This window comes from Sorex fumeus, unplaced genomic scaffold (assembly GCF_029834395.1).
Source record: "Sorex fumeus unplaced genomic scaffold, SorFum_2.1 ptg000128l, whole genome shotgun sequence".
Classification (NCBI taxonomy): domain Eukaryota; kingdom Metazoa; phylum Chordata; class Mammalia; order Eulipotyphla; family Soricidae; genus Sorex; species Sorex fumeus.
Window position 1 is genome coordinate 55990022 of NW_026606185.1, and position 21475 is coordinate 56011496.

The following is a 21475-nucleotide window of genomic DNA, read 5'->3' on the forward strand; positions in this document are numbered from 1 at the left end:
AGTCATGTGAAGAACATGTGTTGACGCCTGGGGAAGACTTCAAAAAACAAACAAACCCACAAACCTGTTTTCTTAAAGGAACCAGTTAGGAGATATCAAAGGAATCCTATGATATCCCATGAATTCCTATGATCAGGAAAGTTATAAGCTGGAAAGAAGGTCTTTGTTTTTATTCCCTGGTTCATACCCTCCTACTGTACAGTGTGTCTCAATACAAGAATTGGTCTTTTAATAACAATTTTGAGAATGTAGTTAAAACATTGGACTTTCAAGGGACCTTCCAAAGCTCATAGGCAAAGTTTGTGTCTTAAAGATGAGGAAACTGATTTCCATGAAGGCTCTTCACTCCATTAAGGTCATGTGACAAGGTCGTTTCTTTATTTTCCTTCTTTGCTTCCTCTTTCCTGCATCTTTGTTGCTATTGCTGTCGTCCCTGTGAGTCCCACATGCCTGAATGTGGTGCTTGCACACTTGTGGTACTTACTGGCACTCAGTGGCACTCAAGACTTGGTTGTGGTGCTGGCCTAGATGCTTAGCAGAGGCCACGACTCATTTTGTGGTACTCACACCCGTTCTGGTGGTAGTGCTCTTCCTGTGTCACTGTGGTGCTCACGTCCTTGCTCTCAGGCTGCAGTGCTTGTGTCTCTAGTTGTGTGCCCATTAGGGCTCACACACTTTAACTGTGGTGCTGGCACATACCGGGCTGTCTTTCAGCGCACACACCCAGCTGCGCAGAGGGATTCCCAGACAGCAGAGCCATTACGACCACACCTGGTGAATGTTCGCAGTGCCAGGGACCAAACTCAGCCTCTCAGGCTTGCCAGGCAGGAATCCCTGACCTATCCCTGTGCCTGATTTTGTAAGTCAGTAAGTCTTTATAGACCGTTGCTAACAGGTACATTCAGCCTTGTTTCTTTGCTAGGGAGTAAGTTGTAACAGGCTTTTTAAGTCAGCTGAAGTTCAATCTTTAGGTGTCACAATTGGCATTTATGTTTGTTTGTTTGTTTGTTTGTTTGTGAACCACAGTGCTTCGGGGTTACTGCTTGCACTCTGGAAATATTCTTGGCTCTGCATCCAGGGACCATTCCTGGTCATGTTTTGGGAGCCATCTGCGTTTCTGGGGATTGAGCCAGACTTGGCCTTGTGCAAGCGCCATAATCCCTGTGCTATCTCTCTGGCTCATTTCACATTTTTACCCATGTTTGTGTGGTGATAAGTGTGTCGTATGGTTCATATGACTCAGCATACATGAAACGACTGAATTATGAGCAACTTCGTAAATCACAATGTTCCAGTAAAGTTTCAAACATAAAAAAATTTAAATCCCAAATCTCAGAATTAAAGTGGGGAACTTGAGACATAAATGCAGAACAAACCTGAGCAGAGCATCCCAGTTCACAATTAAATTGAGCTTAGCAAGGTGCTGATTATGTAATTTAAGGGTGTGGTTGATGTTTGTAATACTGTCATAATTTTATTTTAAGAAGAAAGGTGAGTAAGTCACTTTAACAATACATGCACTTCTTTTTGTTTAGGTATTGGCTATAAAACCACCAAACGTCTTGAAGCTCTGGGTATCAGTAGTTTGCATGACCTTCAGACCTTTTCGTCCAAAATATTAGAAAAGGAATTAGGAATTTCAGTTGCTCACCGTATTCAGAAACTCAGTTTCGGAGAGGATAATACCCCTGTGACACCCTCAGGACCACCTCAGGTACATGAGATTTATTTTACTTAAGTACATGTTGTCACATTATTTTGAGATAAAAAGATCTAATCTTAGTATTATGTTCTTTTGTTTGGGGAAAGGAGGGCTCCAAGCCTGCCAGGAGTGATTCCTGAGTACAAAGCCAGGAGTAAGCCCTGACTACCACAGGGTATGGCCCCGAAACAAAGGGGAAAAAAAGCATTTATGTCTCACGTTACCTACTTTAATTTTAAAATTTAGGATTTAATTTTCTTTTTATGTTTGAAACTTTATTGGAACACTGTGACTTATGAAGTTGTTCACAATATAGTTGTTTCAGATAGTCAGTGTTTCAACACAAACCTACCGCAATATGACCTTCCCTTCACTAGTATTCACAGTCCCCCCATCCCGTCTACCTCCTTAGTGGTCATGAAAAAATTTATTTTATATTTCTTATTCCAGCATATTTCACAATGGATTTAGCGAAATCATTACCTGAGGATTTTCTGTGCTAATAGGTGCTAGTTGAGAAGGCTGTGTTATTGTTTTCACTCATTGAGTTTAGTGGGCTTCTGCCTAACTTTCCCATCTAAGTTTCTGTGGTCTAATTTACTGGGCTGTTGGTACTGTGAAATTTGAGTTGTCGAATGACTGCATGTGCCCATCCCGAGAAGGCTCCAGAGACTTCATCCCTGATGCGGGGCCCACCTGGGCCCATCCGACGCAGCAGTGGTGTCTCTCTTGGATCTGAATTTTAGTAGCCTGCATGGCAGATAGGAGTTCAAATATCATTAAGAATCAGTTTTGTTTTCAGAGTTCTTTAATAATCTGGAGAATTTAGAAATGTTTCAGTCAACGTTTTTCACCCTTTTCACCTGTCCTGCATCCTGGTCCAATGTGATAGAGGAGAGGTTTCTAACTTTTGCACATCTGCGGGCCAGAACTAGTCCATGACCAGTATGGAGCACTAGTATAAATCATCCAGTCAATACTGGTGGTTTCCCCCATATGAGTATTCTTGCACAGAGTCCCTTTAGACGTTATCCTCATTTATCTTTGGTACAGACCCTTGAGGCAGGTGGTGCTATTGTTTGCTTGCACCTTTTGTTTGGGGACTGTACCTGGTCATGCTCAGCGGTTCATCCCAGGTTGGGGTTTCTCATGATAGGCGCCTGTCAGCCACAGAGAGGCAGGAAATGGAGGTGTCCCAGCCCGCGAACTCTCGCTAGCCCTGCTTGAATCTTTTATCCCTCTCCATTTCTTCCTTTCTCTCCTGTTCTTTCTTTGAAGATGAGGATTCTATACTGTAGAAAGGGTTGGTAATTTGCTCAAAGTTAAGTTTTAATTCAAATCCGATAAAAGTATCACTGTAGTCATACAGTAGAGCTTGGAGCTGGTGCTAGAGCTTGAATTTTTCTTGACTCAGAGCGCACTTTCTAGTGGAGTACAGGAATTTGCAGAGTAAAAGTTAATTTAAGGTGAACTAAATGAGTCCAAATTAAGAGTGAGAGGTAAGTTAGTTGAAGATGTGTCAAATATTTATTTGACATATGTGCTGGTATAACTGGGTACACTTAGGTGCATTTTACATTTGCATAATCATTCTTATTTTTGTTTCCTTGATAGTCTTTCAGTGAAGAGGATTCATTTAAAAAATGTTCATCAGAAATTGAAGCTAAACAGAAGATTGAAGAACTACTTGCTAGTCTTTTAAACAGGTGACTTGCCATTTTGCTGTATTATCTTGTTTATTCTCTAAATAACATATGGAAAAAATACTTGATGTTATGCCTTGAAAGATTAACTAGAAACTTAAGATAAAGATAGATGTACAGAGATAAACTTATTTGTCACTGAATTTCTTTTTTTTTAATTTATTTTATTTTTTTCAAATACCCATCCCTCCACCAGTGCCCATTTCCCACCACCACAGATCCCAGTATCTCTCCCACCCCCCCAACCCCCCCATCCCACCTTGCCTCTGTGGCAGGGCATTCCCCTTTGTTCTCTCTCTCCTTTTGGGTGTTGTGGTTTGCAAAAGAGTTAAGCCTGATTTTCAGGGAGAAATGTTGGATGATTTACTTTCCATTGATCACTTTGTATATAAGGAGATGTCGCATGGCCGCTTATGCGGCCGCGCGGTTCAAAAAAATGTCCTGGTACCCGTATGCCAGAGCTATGCTTGTAGGAGCTCATGGTCACCGGGGTTCCCTCTGGAGAAGGCGGGATGGGAGCACCTACCCCATCTGGGACCTCCCGGTGATATCGGCTCTGTTTGGGACCTGGAGCATTCTCAGGGAGCTGTGGGGCCCTCCAGCTTGTTTTCTTCTTTGTTGCTATGTGCTGTAAGATGGCGTTGGGGGGCGAGTTGTGGGCGTGACTTCCGGAATCAGAGGTTGCCTGGGAGTCGGGGCGGCCCCATTGCAGTTCGGAAAAAATGTCCTGGTACCTGCATGACAGAGCTATGCTTGTAGGAGCTCATGGTCACCAGGGTTTCCTCTGGAGAAGGCCGTACGGGAGCACCTACCCCATCTGGGACCTCCCGGTGATATTCGCTCTGTTTGCGACCTGGAGCATTCTCCAGGAGCTGTGGGGCCCTCCAGCTGGTTTTCTTCTTTGTTGCTGTGTCTGTCACTGAATTTCTTGACATTTCTTAATAAACTGTTGCAGAGATCGTGATCATTGCTCTTGATTTAATAGCAATGTAGCACTATCCTCCCATTGTTCATCAATTTGCTTGAGTGGGCACCAGTAACACCTTCATTGTAAGGCTTATTGTTACTGTTTTTGGCATATTAAATATGTCATGGGTAGCTTCCCAGGCTTTGTCGTGCGGGCGGGATACTCTTGGTAGCTTTCCAGGCTCTCCAAGAGGGACAGAGGAATAGAACCTGGGCCAGCAGCGTGCAGGGCAGACGGCCTACAGGCTGTGCTGTCGCTCCTGCCCTTGATTTAATAAGTTTACCTATTCCCTTGTAATTTTAGTGATGCTGTGCTTTAAGATGAATCTGGGAGTAACCTAGGGAGGCTTGGTGGCTATCACTGTCGCTCAGTGACTGAGCACATTCTTTGTGTACAGAAAGTCAGGGTTGAATCCCTAGCATTACATGTCCCTCAAGTGATGCCAGGAGTAATAGACCTTGAGCACTGCCGGGTGTGACCCCCCAAATCAATCAATCAATCAATCAATCAATAAATATGCTCTCATGTTTATACCTGTTTAGCAAGAAGAAAGTTCTGTTTTTGTGAAGGTTAGCAATTTTTTTTCAGCTTCGTTCATCTTTTTTTTTTTTACTTTATTTTAAAAACTTCGATTTATTTATTTATTGGTTTTTGGGTCATACCCAGTGATGCACAGGGGTTACTCTGGCTCTGCACTCAGGAATTACTCCTGGTGGTGCTTGAGGGACCATATGGATGCTGGGGATCGAATCCTGGTTGGCTATGTGCAAGGCAAACGCCCTACCCTCTGTGCTATTGCTCCAGCCCCAGTTTTATATATCTTAAGTGTTCTTTTTTTGTTCTTGTTTTGGTGGGAGATGCAACAGTTCTGGGGGTACCGGGACTTGGGAGCCCTGGCAGTACCAGAGGTCCACCTTGTGATTCTGTACACGCATGCCACTCAGACACTCCTGCTTTTTGAACTGTGTCCCCATGTTAGTTTTTTTGTTTTTTCATTTTTCTTAATTTTAACTTTTTGCATCTTGGGCCATACCTGGTGGTGCTCAGGGTCTGCTATCTGCTCTTCTCTCTGAGATCAGTCCTGGCAGGGCTTGGGGACCATCTGGAGTGCAGCGAATTGAACCCAGGTCAGCTAGCAGTGTGTGAGGTAAGCACTCCCCACTCTGTACTGTTTTGTTTTATGACAAGGAGGAACAAGTTTTGATCTGTCCCTGTGGCGGTCGAAAGCAAGCTTTTGTCCTCAGTCTCATTGCTACTTGCTTTTTGTTAAGGATAAAGCAAAGAGGAACAGTATGGTTGCAGTTACTAAAGTTGCATATTGATACATATATTTGTGATGATGGTTGGGAAATTATTAAGAATGTCAATGAGAAAAAGTAGAACATTTGTCTGTCTCACCTTTGACTGGTAAAAGTGGGATCAGATGAGGGAGTGGATCATTGAGGCTGTGTGTGTGCAGGGAGAGTTGTGGTTTGTGTGCAGCCTGCCTGATGCCTGCGTGGAGGATGCCAGCCGGGGCATGCCTGGAGGAACAGAGCAGAGCATCCGGTGTCATGATACTTCGTTGTTATTATATCCATTTCTCAGTTTCCACTAAAGAGTCACACTTTGTCCTTCCTGGATGTCTCTGACTGGGGTGTGAAGACCTGAAGTCCGAGAGTAGGTATCTTCCTGTGATGATGCTACAGTGGCTGTGGCCAGAGGAAATAGTTTTCAGAGCACAGATGTAGTGAGCTTTCCTACACTTTGCCCTCAAGTGTCATGCGGGTCCTCTGCATTGAGCAGAGCTGTGCTCCACCTGGCCCGTGCTGATTATACGATGCAGTTCGCTGAGATGACTCAGGCTGGCTTGTGAGTAAGCCAGTGAAACTGGGTGATCTTGTTTGCTTCAGTTAATTATAAGACCACTGTGAAATGCCTAGCCATTGGGAGCAGTTCTGCACGTAGGAAAGGTAAGACATTCTATTTTACATGCAAAAAGGGTGCAAACTGAGTCCTTTCCTCTCAAACTGGAGAAGAGGTCTACTTAAAGAGCACATTTGTGTTTTTCATGATGCCCTAGGAAACAGCTACACTGCCATAATACACCAAGATAACACAACATTTTTGTTTTTTCCAAAGAAGGCTGCTTTCTCTGCAGGAGTTTCTCCTTTGAAGGAATCTCTCTCCTGAAGAAACCATTTCAGATGCACTTGAAATTGACATTCAAGTTAAAAAAATACTGCATGTTTTATTTTCACAGCCGAACTTTACCACCAGTTCCATGGTTTGTGAAACATTAAAAATCTAAAAACTTAAAAAAGAATGCATTTGACAATAATCAGAAACATTCACACATCAGTTAAAACTGATTTCCACATCAGATTTATACACTGTAGCAGTGTAGCACTGTCCTCCCCTTGTTCATCGATTTGCTCAAGTGGGCCCAGTAATGTCTCCATTGTGAGACTTGTTGTTACTGTATTTGGCATATGGAATACATCAGGGGTAGCTTGCCAGGCTTTGCCGTGCAGGCGAAATACTCTCAATAGCTTGCCAGGCTCTCCAAGAGGGGCAGAGGAATCGAATCCGACTCAGCCGGCCGGCGGCTTGCAAGGCAAATGCCCTACCGCTGTGCTATCGCTCCAGCTTCTAGTTTTAAAGAATTGCAATTAGTATACTAACACTTTCTTAAAAGTACAACGGACAAAGTTTAAAGAAACAGACAATATAAGAAATTAGAGCATGTCATAATATACAATGGTAATTGATGAGTTAACATTATTTTTCACAGAAGGGTTAGTTTTTGGTTTTATCTCTTTTCTGCAGTTAACTCTTCTGTTCTATGAACAGGGCTAGTTCTCAGAATACATTTGATGTGAAGTCAAGAAGCTCATTTGCTACTTTTCTTCCTAGGATATTCAGGAACACATGGTCCCAGCAGCCTGGGGTATTAATCTTTATCTAAGTAAAATGCATGCAGATGAATACACACGTACACACAGGCTTGCAAATATGACCACACACACACCCATCTGTAACATATAGAAGTATAGGTCTTATTGGCTCCCGTTTTTGAAAACTCAGTAAGAGAAGGGACAAGGTTCTTTAAACCTGTGAAATGGCATTAACCATTTTCCCTTATTTACCTGCCAGGCATTCCCTCCTCCTCTTTTTGCTTACTTTTGGGGCCACAGTCACAGTTACCAGTTGCTTAGGGCTTCCTCCTGGCTCTGCTGTTGGGGATCACTCTTGGTGTGAATGGGGGGGCCATATGAAGTATGGGGACGCAGACCAGGTCAGCTGCGTGCAAGCACCCTACCTACTCTACTCTCTCTTCAGTCCCTTAGTCCCTCTTTTAAAAGGCCCCTTATTTCGGAGACTGAGATTACATCCATCTCAGTGACTGTCCAAATTATTGCGTGCATTTTTCTTCTAGAGTATAGAGAATTATTAATGTAGTAAGCAAGACATCGAATTATATAATTGTTTGGTTTTTCCTTTGGAGAACAACTATGGTGTTAAGACTTGTGGGTCACTCCTGGCTATCCACAGTTGAACAGTTGGTACTTGCATGCAAAGTATGTATTTCAGCCCTCCAAGATCATATAATTTTTAATTCATCCTCTAATACTCTCTTAAAACACTATAATATAACCTTGTCTTTCTAGTATGTCTTAATTACTTACTGGAAACAAGTTATGTTCTTTGACTTGCATTGACCAAGTTTAATGGGAGATACTTATACTGTTATCGTGTTTATAGGAGCCATTTAAATTACTTAGTAATCTTAGTAAAACAACAAACAGGTTTTGTGATAAAGCAATAAGAAAACTTTATCTTCTACAGAAACTTAAAAATTTCAGTATCTAAACTTAGGTATGTTTAATCATATACAATGTTTGTATTTGGTATATTAATAATGTCTGTACATCCAGAGAGCCATACATATAATATAGATAGCACATAAATACTTAAAAATGTATTCATGTAAAATTGAAAAGTTGTCTTTAATAACATTCTTTAGTAAAGAGATTTTCTATATTTTGCAAGTGAATTTTATTGTTTTCAGACCAAAGCCATAGTACAATGGGTAGGGTGCTTGTCTTACTTGTGGTTGACCCAGATTTGATCCCTGGCATCCCATATGGTCTTTCCAAGCCTGCTAGGAGTAATTTCTGAGTGCAGAGCCAGGAGTAAGCCCTGAGCACTGCCAGGTATGACCCCTAATCCAAAACCAAAACCCAAAACCATCCCCCCAAAACCCAATGACAACAACAAAAAATAACCTCTTGTTTTCAATACCAAAACTATTTGGATGACGTGATCCGAAGACGTGATCCGAAGACGGAGGGCCCTCACCGAGGGAATTATTCAATACCTTTGGGCTTTGGTGGGGGGTGCTTTTCACATGGATACTGAAAATTATCTGTCATTAGAAATGTCTCCCACATCCAGTGGAAACAAAACTCTGATAGGGCACGAGCTAACTTGATGGCTAGATTACTCCCCTTTTATTTGCCTGTTAGAAAAAACCTTCATGGATGACGACATTTTTACAATATATAGACACATGCTTATCTTAAACAGTGTACAAGTAATTTTTCAAGTTATTTCTCTAATATACCATGGAATGACTCTGTTGATGTTTTTGGTTAGTGCTTGTTAGCAAAGGCAATCTCCTTTAAAATTTTTTTCTTAGTCTTATTTGCAAAATAATTTGTAAAAATGTCTTCTGCAATTTTTCATATATATGCTTCTGTCAGAGAATGATCTTTGGATTTCTTTAGTTTTGTTCTAATTTTAATGTCTTAAATTATGTTTTGGACTGCGGTGTTGAAATTTGTTGAAATTTCGACTTAGGTGGGAGTGCTTTCGGTGTACCGTGCTAGAGCTTTCATGTGTAGACTGTAAAACTTACTTGGGCTCTTCAGGGGCTCTCAATTGCTTCCTGCCTTGCTGGCTTCTTCAGATCAATGACGTGTTAGGTCTCCTGAAAAACCCCTCATGTAGGGCTGGATAGCACAGCGGGTAGGGTGTTTGCCTTGCACGCGGGTGACCTGGGTTCGATTCCCAGCATCCCATTTGGTTCCCTGAGCACCACCAGGAGTAATTCCTGAGCGCATGAGCCAGGAGTAACCCCTGTGCATCCCCGGGTGTGACCCCAAAAGCAAACAAACAAACAAACCAAAAAAAAAAACCTTCATGTCATGCTCTCCTGCTTTCTTGTTCCCTGCTGTACCGCAGAGTGCGCCAAGACGGAAGGAAGCCACACACGGTGCGACTGGCGCTGCGCCGGCACGCCACGGAGAATCACTGGAGCCGCGAGAGCCGGCAGCGCGCCCTGCCAGCCCACGTGGTGCAGAAGTTCGGGGCAGGTACTGACCCGCTCCCTAATGATGTAATTGGCAGGGTGAGCTCTTCAGAAGGCAGGCTTTGAGTTTAAAACGTGATCCGAAGACGGAGGGCCCTCACCGAGGGAATTATTCAATACCTTTGGGCTTTGGTGGGGGGTGCTTTTCACATGGATACTGAAAATTATCTGTCATTAGAAATGTCTCCCACATCCAGTGGAAACAAAGCTCTGATAGGGCATGAGCTAACTTGAGGCTAGATTACTCCCCTTTTTTTGGCCTGTTAGAAAACAAGACGTTGCTGTGAACATTGGCACGTTAGTGCTTGGGTAAACGGAAGCTTTCCTTTACCACGTTGGGTAGGTTGTAATGAGAGGGAGTGTGCTGAGTTGTACCCCAGGAAGTCACCACACTTTATTCAGAGTGACCCTAACAATGTAGGTGCTCACCAATGGGCAGGAGTGTTTGTTTACCTAAACCTAGGTGGGAGGTATTTCTTTCTTCATTTTCTTTTCAGAATCTTTTTTGGTTTGGTTTGGTTTGGTTTTGGTGCCATCCCTGGTGGTGCTCAGGGGCCTCTGCCTCACGGCAGCATTGTACTAGCCGCACATCTGATTCCTGGCCTATGTGTATTGAAATTTTACATTTATGTCCATTAGGGGTTAATTTTTATGTGGGCCTAGGATAACCATCTTATTACATTCTTTTGCACATAGGCATTTAATTTTGTTCCAACAAAATTTGTAGGGGAGACCATTTTTAAAAAATTGAATTATCACACACCTTAGTCAAAAACTGTAAACATAAGCATTTTATTTCTTGGACTTGCTGATTTCACTGATCTGTGTGCTTATTATTAGACCATTTTACCTGATGGTTTTTATTGGGGGGGGGTTGTCTTGGGTTCATGCCCATCTGTGCTCAGGGCATACACCTCGTTCTGTGCTCAGGAATCACTCCTGACGGGGCTCAGGAGACCACGTGGGGTGTCAGGACCAAACTCAGGTTAGCCATGTGCGAGGCATGATCCTGTCCGCCGTCTTCTCTACAGGCCCTCTTGCTCACTAAAACATACAATACAGGCTACCCCAGTAATGCTTCGGTGGGATCTTCTTGGTGATACTGAGTCTGGCAACACAGACCTGATGGCTCACTGCTTAGGGCCACCAGGGCCATGCCTGATGGAACTCAGTGCCAGAGATGGAACTCAGGGCCTGGCACTGCTGGGCACAAGTTTGACTGGAGCTCTCTCTCATCCCTAGCTCTCACTTTCCTTTTTTTTGGTCCCTGTGGGGGGGCAGCATGGTTTGGGCCAGGGCTTATTCTCGGCTCTGTGCTCAGGGATCACTCCTGGCAATGCTCCGGGGACCTTAGGGGGTCCTGGAGATGGAACCTGGGTTGGCCGTGTGCAAGGCCCGCATCCTACTTGCATACTGTTGCTCCAGTCCTGCTCTCACTTGCCCGAAAGTCCTTTCGTAGATCAATGCTTCCCACTTTATTGGTCATTGTTCATTTCCAGATTTCTCAAAATGGTTGTTTTTGACAGTTTTGTTTAGTCTTGTTCCAGTTTTATGAAGCGATTTCCTTAGCAATTTGCCAGAATCACAAGTCACACATCTCAGTTCTTCTGAAAACTTAGAACTCATTTGACATTTTGTATTCATGTTTGAGATAGCTCATTTAAGTAAATAATGTCAATATATTTTGGGCTGGAGATAAAGTTCAGTGGGTTGAATGCTTGTGGGAGACCCGGGTTCAGTCTCTGGTAGCACGTGGTCCCCTGAAAACTGCTGTGAATAAACCCTGAGCACAGAGCTTCGAGTCTCTCCCGAGCAACACAGGGGATGACTCCCAAACACAATAATAATGGCAGTGCTAATGATAGCATAATGATAGAATATCCCAATTATATTGATCTAGGATTTCATTTTCTTAATGGAAGCAATATAAATTACATTGAGCTCTTAGCATGATGACATGTTTTTGATACTGTCTTCTTAAATATTTAGGAAATGATGATGTGATGACCCCCGTGGTTGAAATACTTATGAAGCTTTTTCGGGATATGGTGAATGTGAAGATGCCCTTCCATCTTACTCTCCTAAGTGTGTGCTTCTGCAACCTTAAAGCACTAAATACTTCTAACAAGGGGACTATTGACTACTATTTAACATCATCATCGTCATCAGCCTCTTGTTCTGGCAAGCGCAGTTTTGTAAGTACACCGGTCAGTTGGATTTGTGTGATTGGGCTACACGTTTTAAGTTTGAGTTTTGTGTAATTTAAGAATTCCTTTGGGTGCTGCTGTTTGCTGATTTATCTTTATATATTTCCTCTGATATTAAAGTTACACACCTTGGGTATATTGTATTGCAGTGTTAAGATGAAAACATAAGGGGCTGGAGTGGTAGTACAGTGGGGAGGGCATTTGCCTCGCAGGCAGCCAACCCAGGTTTGATCCCCGGCCGCCCATATCATCCTCCAAGCACCACCAGGTGTAATTTCTGTGGGCAGAGCCAGGAGTAATCTCTAAGCATCACCTGGTGTGACCCAAAAAATTAAAAATTAAGATGAAAGCATAAACATTCTGAGATAAGTGAGAACACCATTATGGAGGGTCCCTCTTTTGAAAGTGTTAAAGCGTTTTGTAACAGTATGTAAAAATATGATGATTCCACGATAAAAATCATCTTCAGATATTGAAAATAAAATACTTTCAGTTAGGGGGGCTGGAGTGATAGCACAGCGGGTAGGGCGTTTGCCTTGGACGCGGCTGACCCGGGTTAGATTCCCAGCGTCCCATATGGTCTCCCCCGGGCACCGCCAGGAGTCATTCCTGAGTGCAGAGCCAGGAGTAACCCCTGAGCACCACCGGGTGTGACCCAAAAAGCAAAAAAAAAAACCAAAAAACAAAAAAAAAACTTTCAGTTAATTTGTACATATACAGAATTTTTGTACTTAAAAATCTTCAAATACAAGATTTTTTTTCTTGTATTTGTTTGCTTTCTTGATTTTGAAATTGCATTGATCTCTGAGAGCAGGATTGATAGAATACAAGCACTCAGTGTTATGGTTGTAGAAAGTGAGAATGTGGCTGTTCAGGGACTGGAGAGCTAGCTCGGGAGGAAAGGAATCTTCCCTTCTGTGTGGCTGACTGGGCTTTTCCCTTGGCATTGTGTGTGCCCCCTAGAGCAGGCATGCAGTCCCGGGGCTCACTCAGGAGCACCCGGCCAGGAATAGTCCCTGAGTGCCACTGGGTATGGCCCCTGCATCCCTTTCCCTCCAGAAGAAGACTGTGTGACAATAATCAGATTTTCAAATGATAAAATATGAAAGGCTTATATATGGCCAACTGACATATCTTTATTTACTAAATGAACAATGCTTAAAAAAATAATTATTTTATGAAATTATTCATGCCTGTCATTTACCTTTGATATTAAATATCTATATGTTTTGTCTAATAGATCAGTATTATTTTATTTCTTTTTTCTTTATTTCTTTTTTTTCCTTGGCCACAACTGGCAGTGCTCAGGGTTTACTCCGTACAGTGCTCAGGGGACCAGATGTGGTGTCTGGGATCGAATCAGGGTTGGCTGTATGCAAGACAGTTGCGCTCACTGCTGTGAGCTCAGTGATCCTTGAGTTATATTTGTCTGCATGCATATTCTGTGGGACTTAAAACTGGAGGAAAATTTTAAGTGTTTAAGTGAACACCTTTACATAAAAAAATTGTGCATGTTAGAATTGAAGATCTTTTAAAATTTGGTTCCATGTAAAAATGAGTGTTATACCTTAATGATGCATTTTTACCCAAGAAATACTTTTTCCTTTCTGTTAAAATTTATACTTCAGTATCATGATTTAGAAAACTAGCTATGGATGTCCTTTGTGTGTGTCTGTGTCTGTGTTTGTATGTTTAGAGATATACTTATTGAACCCCTTTTCCTAGACCACTGTTCTTTTAGTCACAAAATTAGAAGTTTGGCTACATGATTGTTAAGATCCTTTCCAGGTCTCTGAATTTATAATTATTGTCCATCCAAGAAGGAACCGCAACTTGGATTAGTGACGAAAGATTCATAACCCTGTGGCTAATTATGGTGATTTTGTCATCTCCAGTTGTTAGGAACTGGCTAGAATAATGAAACTTACTGAGTAAGCTGGAGCGATAGTATAGCAGGTAGGGGTTTGCCTTGCAAGTGGCTGTCCCGGGTTTGATTCCTCTGCCCCTCTTAGAGTGCCTGGCAAGCTACCGAGAGTATTCCGCCCGCATGGCAGAGCTTGGCAAACTCCCCGTGGTGTAGTCGATATGCCAAAAAAAGTAACAACAAGTCTCAAAATGGAGACGTTACTGGTGCCCGCTTGAGCAAATCCGTGAACAACAGGAGGACAGTGCTACAGTGCTACCAAGTAGAATAGAAATATACTGATGTTAGAATAGACAAAAAGTTCTGTCACGCTTCAGAGTGATTATTTAAAAGATAAACAACCAGAGGCCAATGAGGTAGTGTAACCGGCTGAAGCAGTCCTTTGCATGCCAGACTGGATTGGACTCTCGGCATCACAGGGCCCCCCACCCCATCCAGGGCAGCCCCTAAGCACTGAGTCAGCAATAGCCCCCAGACCTGGCTCCCAAGCAAAACAAACCCAGATATCTGAGCAACTCTATCGTACTTGTTTTCCAGAAAATGAGTGACACCCATATGGAAGATTTTTCCAAAGACAAAGGAACAAGTTGGGGATTTCTGCCTCCTGGAAGAATTGAAAGTACAAAAACTGGAGAGTCTGTGCTTGAATCTACCACCTTTTCTAAAGAAAAAGACAGCAGTGAATTACCACTCGGCTCCCTTCCTGAGGGAATTGATGAGGAAGTCTTCAAGCAGCTCCCAGTAGATATTCAAGAAGAAATCCTTACTGGAAAATCTCAAGAAAAAGTTCAATTGAAAGCAGGTCCGAGGTGTTCGTTGCCTGCCTCTAGGGGAATTTTATCTTTCTTTTCTACAAAGAAGGTGCAAGAAAGTCCTTTAAACCGTAGGGATCATTTGTCCAATAACCAGCAGATGTCCACTGTGTCTATCTGTGAACCAGGAACATCGGGCTTAAATAGCAGTAATTCCTCAGACTTGTCTAACCCAAAGGATTATTCGTCCTATTTAGACAGTAGACTCAAAGGGGATCGAGTGAGTCCAGGCGCTGAAGAATCTCCAGGATCTCCTCTTTCGGCCACAAACCCTGCTGTCTCTGTTTATCATACTACACTGGATTTGCAGAGTGAGCAACTTTCCCCCTCAAACTGCACTGCAGACAGCCCAGAGCGGCTGAGAGCCAGCGTCTCTCATCACCGTGGAACTGCAGGACACGGAGAGCAAGAGCCGACTAAAGAGAAAATCACTTTTCCTTCTGGTATTGATCCTGAAGTTTTTCATGAACTGCCAGAAGAGGTACAGAAAGAACTGCTGGCAGAGTGGAAAAGAGCAGGATCAGATTTCCGCTTTGTACAGAAAAACAAATCTCATATTCAGAAAAAAAACTCTTAGAAAGTGATGGCAAGATCTGTGCTCTCAGATGAGTCTGTTCTCAATCTAGAAGGAACTCTTCATACAGGCATATTAAGGGAACGGCAGTCACCAGAAATAGAAGGCAGTAGATTTTTAACAATGCTTGATAATAGAAATTCATATGGATTCGATATTTTGCATTTTTCCTGTATTTTAGAGATGAGATTTAGACAGTCAGAATCACAATTGTACAAGTCACTAAATTGATGAATCTTCTCCCATTGTTATCACTGCCTTTTCCTTTGGCCTGCCAGATTAAAAATATGAGATTCCGGACTTTTTATAATTTGCAAGACAGAAGTATGCAACTGAAGTATCCTGTAGGACTTGTATTTCTGAGGGATCCTTGTTGTCAAGTTTATAGACTTTGCCAGGATAATCTAAAGACTTGCTCAGTCTAAGGTGCAGAAATACAAGCTCTAAAGTAGCTTTAGAGCAAGCACTACTAGGTAAGCACTTTTATTTTACTTCAGATTCTTTGACTTTTGGAAATTTCTTATCCACCAAGATTTTTTTTTCTTTTTGGGTTACACCTGGTGATGCTCAGGGGGTATGCCTGGCTTTGCACTCAGGAATCACTCCTGGCGGTGCTCAGGGGACTATATGGGATGCTGGGAATTGAACTCGGGTCGGCCACGTGCAAGGCGAACACCCTACCTGCTGTGCTATCGCTCCAGCCCCTTCACCAGGAATTTTTAATAGGGAGTTTAGAGTTAATAACTTGGAGCAGGAATATCAGAAACTACTCACTAAGGAAATATTTAGTAATCTTGATTAAGAACAGTCGAATTTTCAATATATAGTGTTCTGGTAGAATAGATACACAAAAGAAATATATTGCTTTTTAAAAAAGATAATTTGTTTAAAAATTCCAGTGATCCTTGTAATGATTTAAGCCAGAAATTATTGGACAACAGGAATTTTAAAAATATGAGAGGTTGTGTGAGTCTGTGTATGTGAGGCCTCGGGTTTGAGCCTCTGTAGCACACCAAGAAAGGAGTTGTGTTGGGGAGTTAGTACAAAGAATTGGAATACATATTTTGAATGCAGAAGCCCTGAGTTTGATCCCTGGCATCTCAGGGACCCTTGGGCATTGCTGGGAATGACTGCTGTCCCCTGCCTTCATATTAGTGTAGTCCAGTGCAGCAAGCAGGAAACAGTGGCAGGGAAACAAGTGGTTTCGGCCAGTTTAAAAAGAGAGGAAAAAGACCTTTCTGAAGTGTAAATATGGGGCCATGTCACAGCTTTCTTGCTCATTTGTGACCTGAAGTTAATCTTTACGGGCTCAAGACAGCTCCAGAGGACAGAGCTCGTGCTTGGGTCAGGAGACCTGGCTTCCGTCCCCAGCTGTGCGTGGCTGTGAGTCATCCTGAAGGCCAAGTTGGGAATGGGCCTTTTTTAATGGGCCTGAGCACTGCCAGGCCTGTGAACCGGATAACAAGCACAGAGCTAGTCTCTTGGTATCTTACTGCGTCAGTATCGGACTTTTCCAGGTTATCATTTATCTTGGCTTTTCATAATCACGAATTTAAAAAAAATTAAATTTATTTTCTCTCTTGTAATAACCTGGAATTTTAGGAGGACTTGGCAAAGCAAAATATGTTTTTTTTTTTAAATAATTATGGGAGGGGCTAAAGTGCTAGTACAGTGGGTAGGACACTTGCCTTGCATGCAGTCCGACCTGTGTTTGATCCCTGACATCCTGTATGTTCCCCTGAGCACTGCCGGGAGTGATTCCTGGGTGCAGAGCCAGGAATAATTACTGAGCATCACTGGGTGTGGCCAAAAAAAATTGTGGGAGAGAAAAGGACCCTGTGTAATAAAAGAAATTCTTTGCCCCTAATAGGGTGGTGCAGACACTGCAGACCCAGGTGTCCAGGGAGCATTGGGCAAGGCTGATTTTGCACGACTTCTGCTTGGGGCTTTCTGCCAAGAGCCAATTGCTGGAGGGTTATCATGGACAAGGGGCTGGGGGGTCTTCCGTGTAACAGGCCTTTGTTCCTGGGGAATGGTCTTTAGTCTTGGGGCGGTGTGGAATGTTTTCGAGTACATCTGAGTGTTATTACTTCTGGAAATTCATTGTCAAGGGCCCCCTGCATGACTTCTTACTTCAGCTAGATGAGCTCAGCCAGAGGCTAGAACAATAGATGTGGGGCGTCATCACCTGAAAAGCAGGTCCTTTCATAGTTACACAGCACCCCCCTCCCCCTTTTGTCAGCAGAAAGCCCTCCACAGAGATCTACCCAGCCCACATTTGGTTTTGCTTGCTGTGATGTTTTCCCTGGAGACTGAACCAGTTCACACTCCCGCCAGCAGAGAAAGGGGTCCTTCCCCCCACTCCTCGCCCCCACATCCCCACCACCTCTTGTGTCTGGCCTTTTGGAAACAGGCCTCTCTCACCAGCGTGAGATGACCCACATCCTGTTGATTTGGTTTTGCTGGCATGGGTGAGGATGAGGACGTACGTGCCCAGGTGTGTGTTGGCTCCCGGGATGTCTGGGGAATTGTGTCTCTCCAGCTCTTCTGCCCACTGCTCCAGAGAACTTTGTTTGTTGCTAGGTTTCTGCAGAGATTGCCTACATTGTCTCTGTTTTGTATTAATCCTAGATGTAAAGGTTTCATTCCTTTAAAATGCTGCTTGGGAGGGCCCTGGGTATGGCTGAGCTGTTTGATGTGCGTGGACATGGCGCACACACACCACCCAATCCCCCCTCCCCCGATCTAAGTAAGTCTAAAACTTCATTGAGTCTGGAAAGCCTCGAATGAGTCACATTATCAGTACAGCAGCAGCATGAATTACTTCAGCTGGTCTTAATGTTTTTTCCTTCCTGTTTTTGTTATCTTTCCTCTTAAGTGCTTCTAGAATCTTCACAGGCACCCAATTAGGTGGAGTCTCCTTTTTCACCAGAGCACCAGCTCCACTCACTGTTCTTTTCGGGCAGGGGCTGTTTCTTAAAGTTCAGGTTCAGGGCTAGCCCTGCCTTCTCCTGCATCCAGGTTTAACGTTGCTTTCTCTGGGTAGCTCACAGAACAGTGCTCACTTGGGGTTTTCTTTTCTTTTTTTTTTTTTTTTTTTTTTTGCGTCACACCCGGCAATGCACAGGGGCTACTCCTGGCTCTGCACTCAGGAATCATTCCTGGTGGTGCTTAGGGGACCATATGGGATGCTGGGAATTGAACCCGGGTTGGCCCCGTGCAAGGCACATGCCCTCCCCGCTAGGCTGTCATCCCAGCCTTTTGTTGACATGGCCTGTCACTTAGTCGCCGGGCAGCTGTAGCTCCAACAGACTGGCAAGTTCTTGGCCCTGTCCCCTTGCGCTGTCTGCCTCCCACGCTCCCCTCACGCTTCAGAGCCTGGTTCCTGAGACCGGGGCTTGGGATCTGGAGTGAGGTCTTTGGCTGAATGGCCTCCCAAGTCCAAGACTTGGGAGGCAGGGAGACGTGCCATGACTACCAGAAGCGAACGCAAAATCCACTGCCTTCTGGGCACTGGAGCCAAGCTGCGCCAGCAAAAGGGTCGCAGCCCAGCTTCTGAGGAGACGCGGTACGGAAGCAATCGTCAGGTTTCTCATCCTGGCCTGACTTTCTCTTCCACTTCGCTGTGTTAGACCCACCCATTTAGTGGGCTGTATTTCCCTCACTATTTTCAACGCAGTCCTTTGTAGAAGCAGAAGGGGGTGCGAGGGTCAAATCCGGGGCCTCCCACATGTGCCATATGTGCCCTTCCCTTAGGGTATTTCCTTGGACTCACAACGTAGTCATTTTTTATTCTGTATTAGAAGATACAAATGTTCAAATTCTCTGGTGGAGTTAATTCTTGTTATTTAGGTGTATAGATTTTTTTTTACTTGAATCACTTAATTTTGGGGGCAGGGTTCCACTTGGCAGTGCTTGCCAGCTGCTCTGGCTTGCAGCGTGGGGCTTGCTAGTGGTACTGGGATGGGCGGGGTATGTGGTGTGGGGTTCAAACCCCTGACCTCACTCAAGCAAGGCTAGTGCTCTACCACAGAGCCCTGCCTTGGCACTCCTGAAACTGTAGAGTCTGCTCCTGTCTTGGGTTCTATCTGCGGGACTCCCAAGGCCTGAATCTGGTGGATCCCTCTGGAAGATACTGGTCCTCCTTTCCTGGGACACATCAGCAACAGTGGAAGCTTGAACCAGCTTGATCTCACACTGGCAGCTCAACCCCAGGTCTAGGAAGATGATGGGCAAGATTTGGGGGTGATCCTCCTGGCACTGCTCCCCGCCCTGTTCTTGTGTCTTTTATGTCCTTCAGGATTATTTTCCCTGTAGTTCCTCAGTTTATCCAGAGGACAGTCCTGCAGGAGTTGTGGACATCCCTGTTCATGCCTTGTGTGGGTCTGAAGTTTGGTTCGTCTATAGACTCCGTGATTTCATTTTCTAATTTATTGCATTTCTCTCTCTTCACACTATCACATGAATAAATTATCAGGAGAATGGAATTTGCTCTCATGCTTTTAGCTTGCAATATTATCTGTACGAGTTATTTTCCCGCAAGAAGGAGATGTGCTCTCCCAAGGTAATCATGTCCTATACAGCTGATTGATGTTACCAATTATGTCTCGAGTTTTGGTCTGTCTTCCACTTTGAATACATAGTGGTGAAGTTCTCCTTTGGAGATATTTGGGTATCCTTTCTTTCCTAAATTGTAATTATTATATTTTTTATATAATAAAGTTTATAATACTTAAAATCTTTATCTGTTTGTTTTTGGGGGACCCACACCCAGCGGTGACAGACTCACTTCTGGCTCAGTGCTCAGGGATCTCCTTGTGGTGCCATGGATTGAACCAGCGTCAAATGCCCTACTCGCTGTATATTTCTTTAACCTTTTGGTCTTTTAAAAATAGCAAAAAATCATTTGGGAAAACTCTAATCTTCTTTTAAATGTTGTTTTGGTCAGGAAAATGGGCCTTGTGTAGATATTTGAAACAAGATAGCATAATATAGAGACTAGGGAACTGAAGGAGGAATGCTCTCCAGCCTGGCCTCGGGAAACATCTGTGATTAAAGACAGTCATGTAGGTGATCTGTGTCTTTTGTTGCTTTTTTTTTTTTTTTTAATGAATGCTCAGGGATCAGTATGACGGGGCTTGTGGGAATCTGTGGGCCGCTGAGGATGGAACCCAGGTCAGTCGTTTGTAAGGCAGACACCCTGCCTTCTGCACTATCTCCAGCCCCTAAGTGGGACTGATTTTATGTATAAAATAATTATTGTGCCAGAGAGGTGGTTTGCCTTCAGAAGGCGCTGTATGGAACAGTTCCTTAGCACAGAGCTGGAAGTAGGCCCCCAGCACCTTGGATTAGGACCCCCAAATCCACCCTACCTCTTCATGAGCGATTTTCAAGTCATTGGGTAGGGGAAAAAATTGACAGTTACATTGCTGTGAAGGCAAATCTCAAGACTTATGAACGTTCCCTCTTGCTGAGTCAATAACAACAAAGTGTGGTGGTTTTGTGGCATTGTTTTGGTTGGCTACAGAAGTTGGTTCCTGGAATTTGGGAGCTGTGCAACAAAACAATGAGGTTTGGCTCTGGGGCTATGGGCAGTTGAGTATTGTGAGGACATTGCTTTATTAAGGCACCGATGTGAAACATTTGAAAAGGCGGAATAGACCTAAAGGAATGTTTGGCTTTTGGGAACGGACAGCACCAGGAATGTCGACAGCGCCACCTTGTGGACTACAGGTGCTGAGGCGAAAGCTACATCAGTAAGGGTTGCGTTTCCAGAAACAAACAAACTGCTCAGATTGTACGCAGAAATTAAAAGGTGAAACGGTAGCTAGAGCTTCACAATTAAATGTTGTGTTAGCTTAGCTAAACTACCTCTTAGAGGCTCAAGGTGTTAGATCAAAGGTCAAGAGTGTGATTGTCTGATTCACACAGGCAAAGTCAGGCTCACCTTAGCCTTACTCCCGGGGCGTTTTCCTAAACCCAGTGGGAGACTCAAGGTATGCCAGGTTAGGCTCCCTGAGATAAAAAGCCCAAGGATTTAGTCCTGCAGAAGCCTGACCCAGAAGTAGAGGCGAGGAAAGCTTGGAGAAGCAGTTGAGCGTTAATGGGCCATGGCCAAAAATACCAGCAAAGCACCCACTGCGTGGATTAGGATAAAAATGCCTCTGGGCCCTTGACTTCCTTTGGGTAAGAAATAGCCTTGTTTCGTTCAGGGGTTCTGGAGCTCAAACCCA

At 43.8% G+C, this 21475-nt stretch overlaps 1 protein-coding gene across 1 annotated transcript in view; it reads left to right on the forward strand.

The window, feature by feature from the left end:
- Nucleotides 1-17581, forward strand: part of POLI (DNA polymerase iota) — a 32645-nt gene extending 15064 nt beyond the window's left edge. The window contains exons 6-11 of the mRNA XM_056138195.1: nt 1536-1714; nt 3317-3408; nt 9599-9729; nt 11715-11920; nt 14394-15715; nt 17488-17581. Of these exons, the coding sequence (XP_055994170.1) occupies nt 1536-1714; nt 3317-3408; nt 9599-9729; nt 11715-11920; nt 14394-15245 (1460 nt within the window). The 3' untranslated portion in view covers nt 15246-15715; nt 17488-17581. The remainder of the gene's footprint in view (nt 1-1535; nt 1715-3316; nt 3409-9598; nt 9730-11714; nt 11921-14393; nt 15716-17487) is intronic.
- The last annotated feature ends 3894 nt before the right edge of the window (nt 17582-21475 follow it).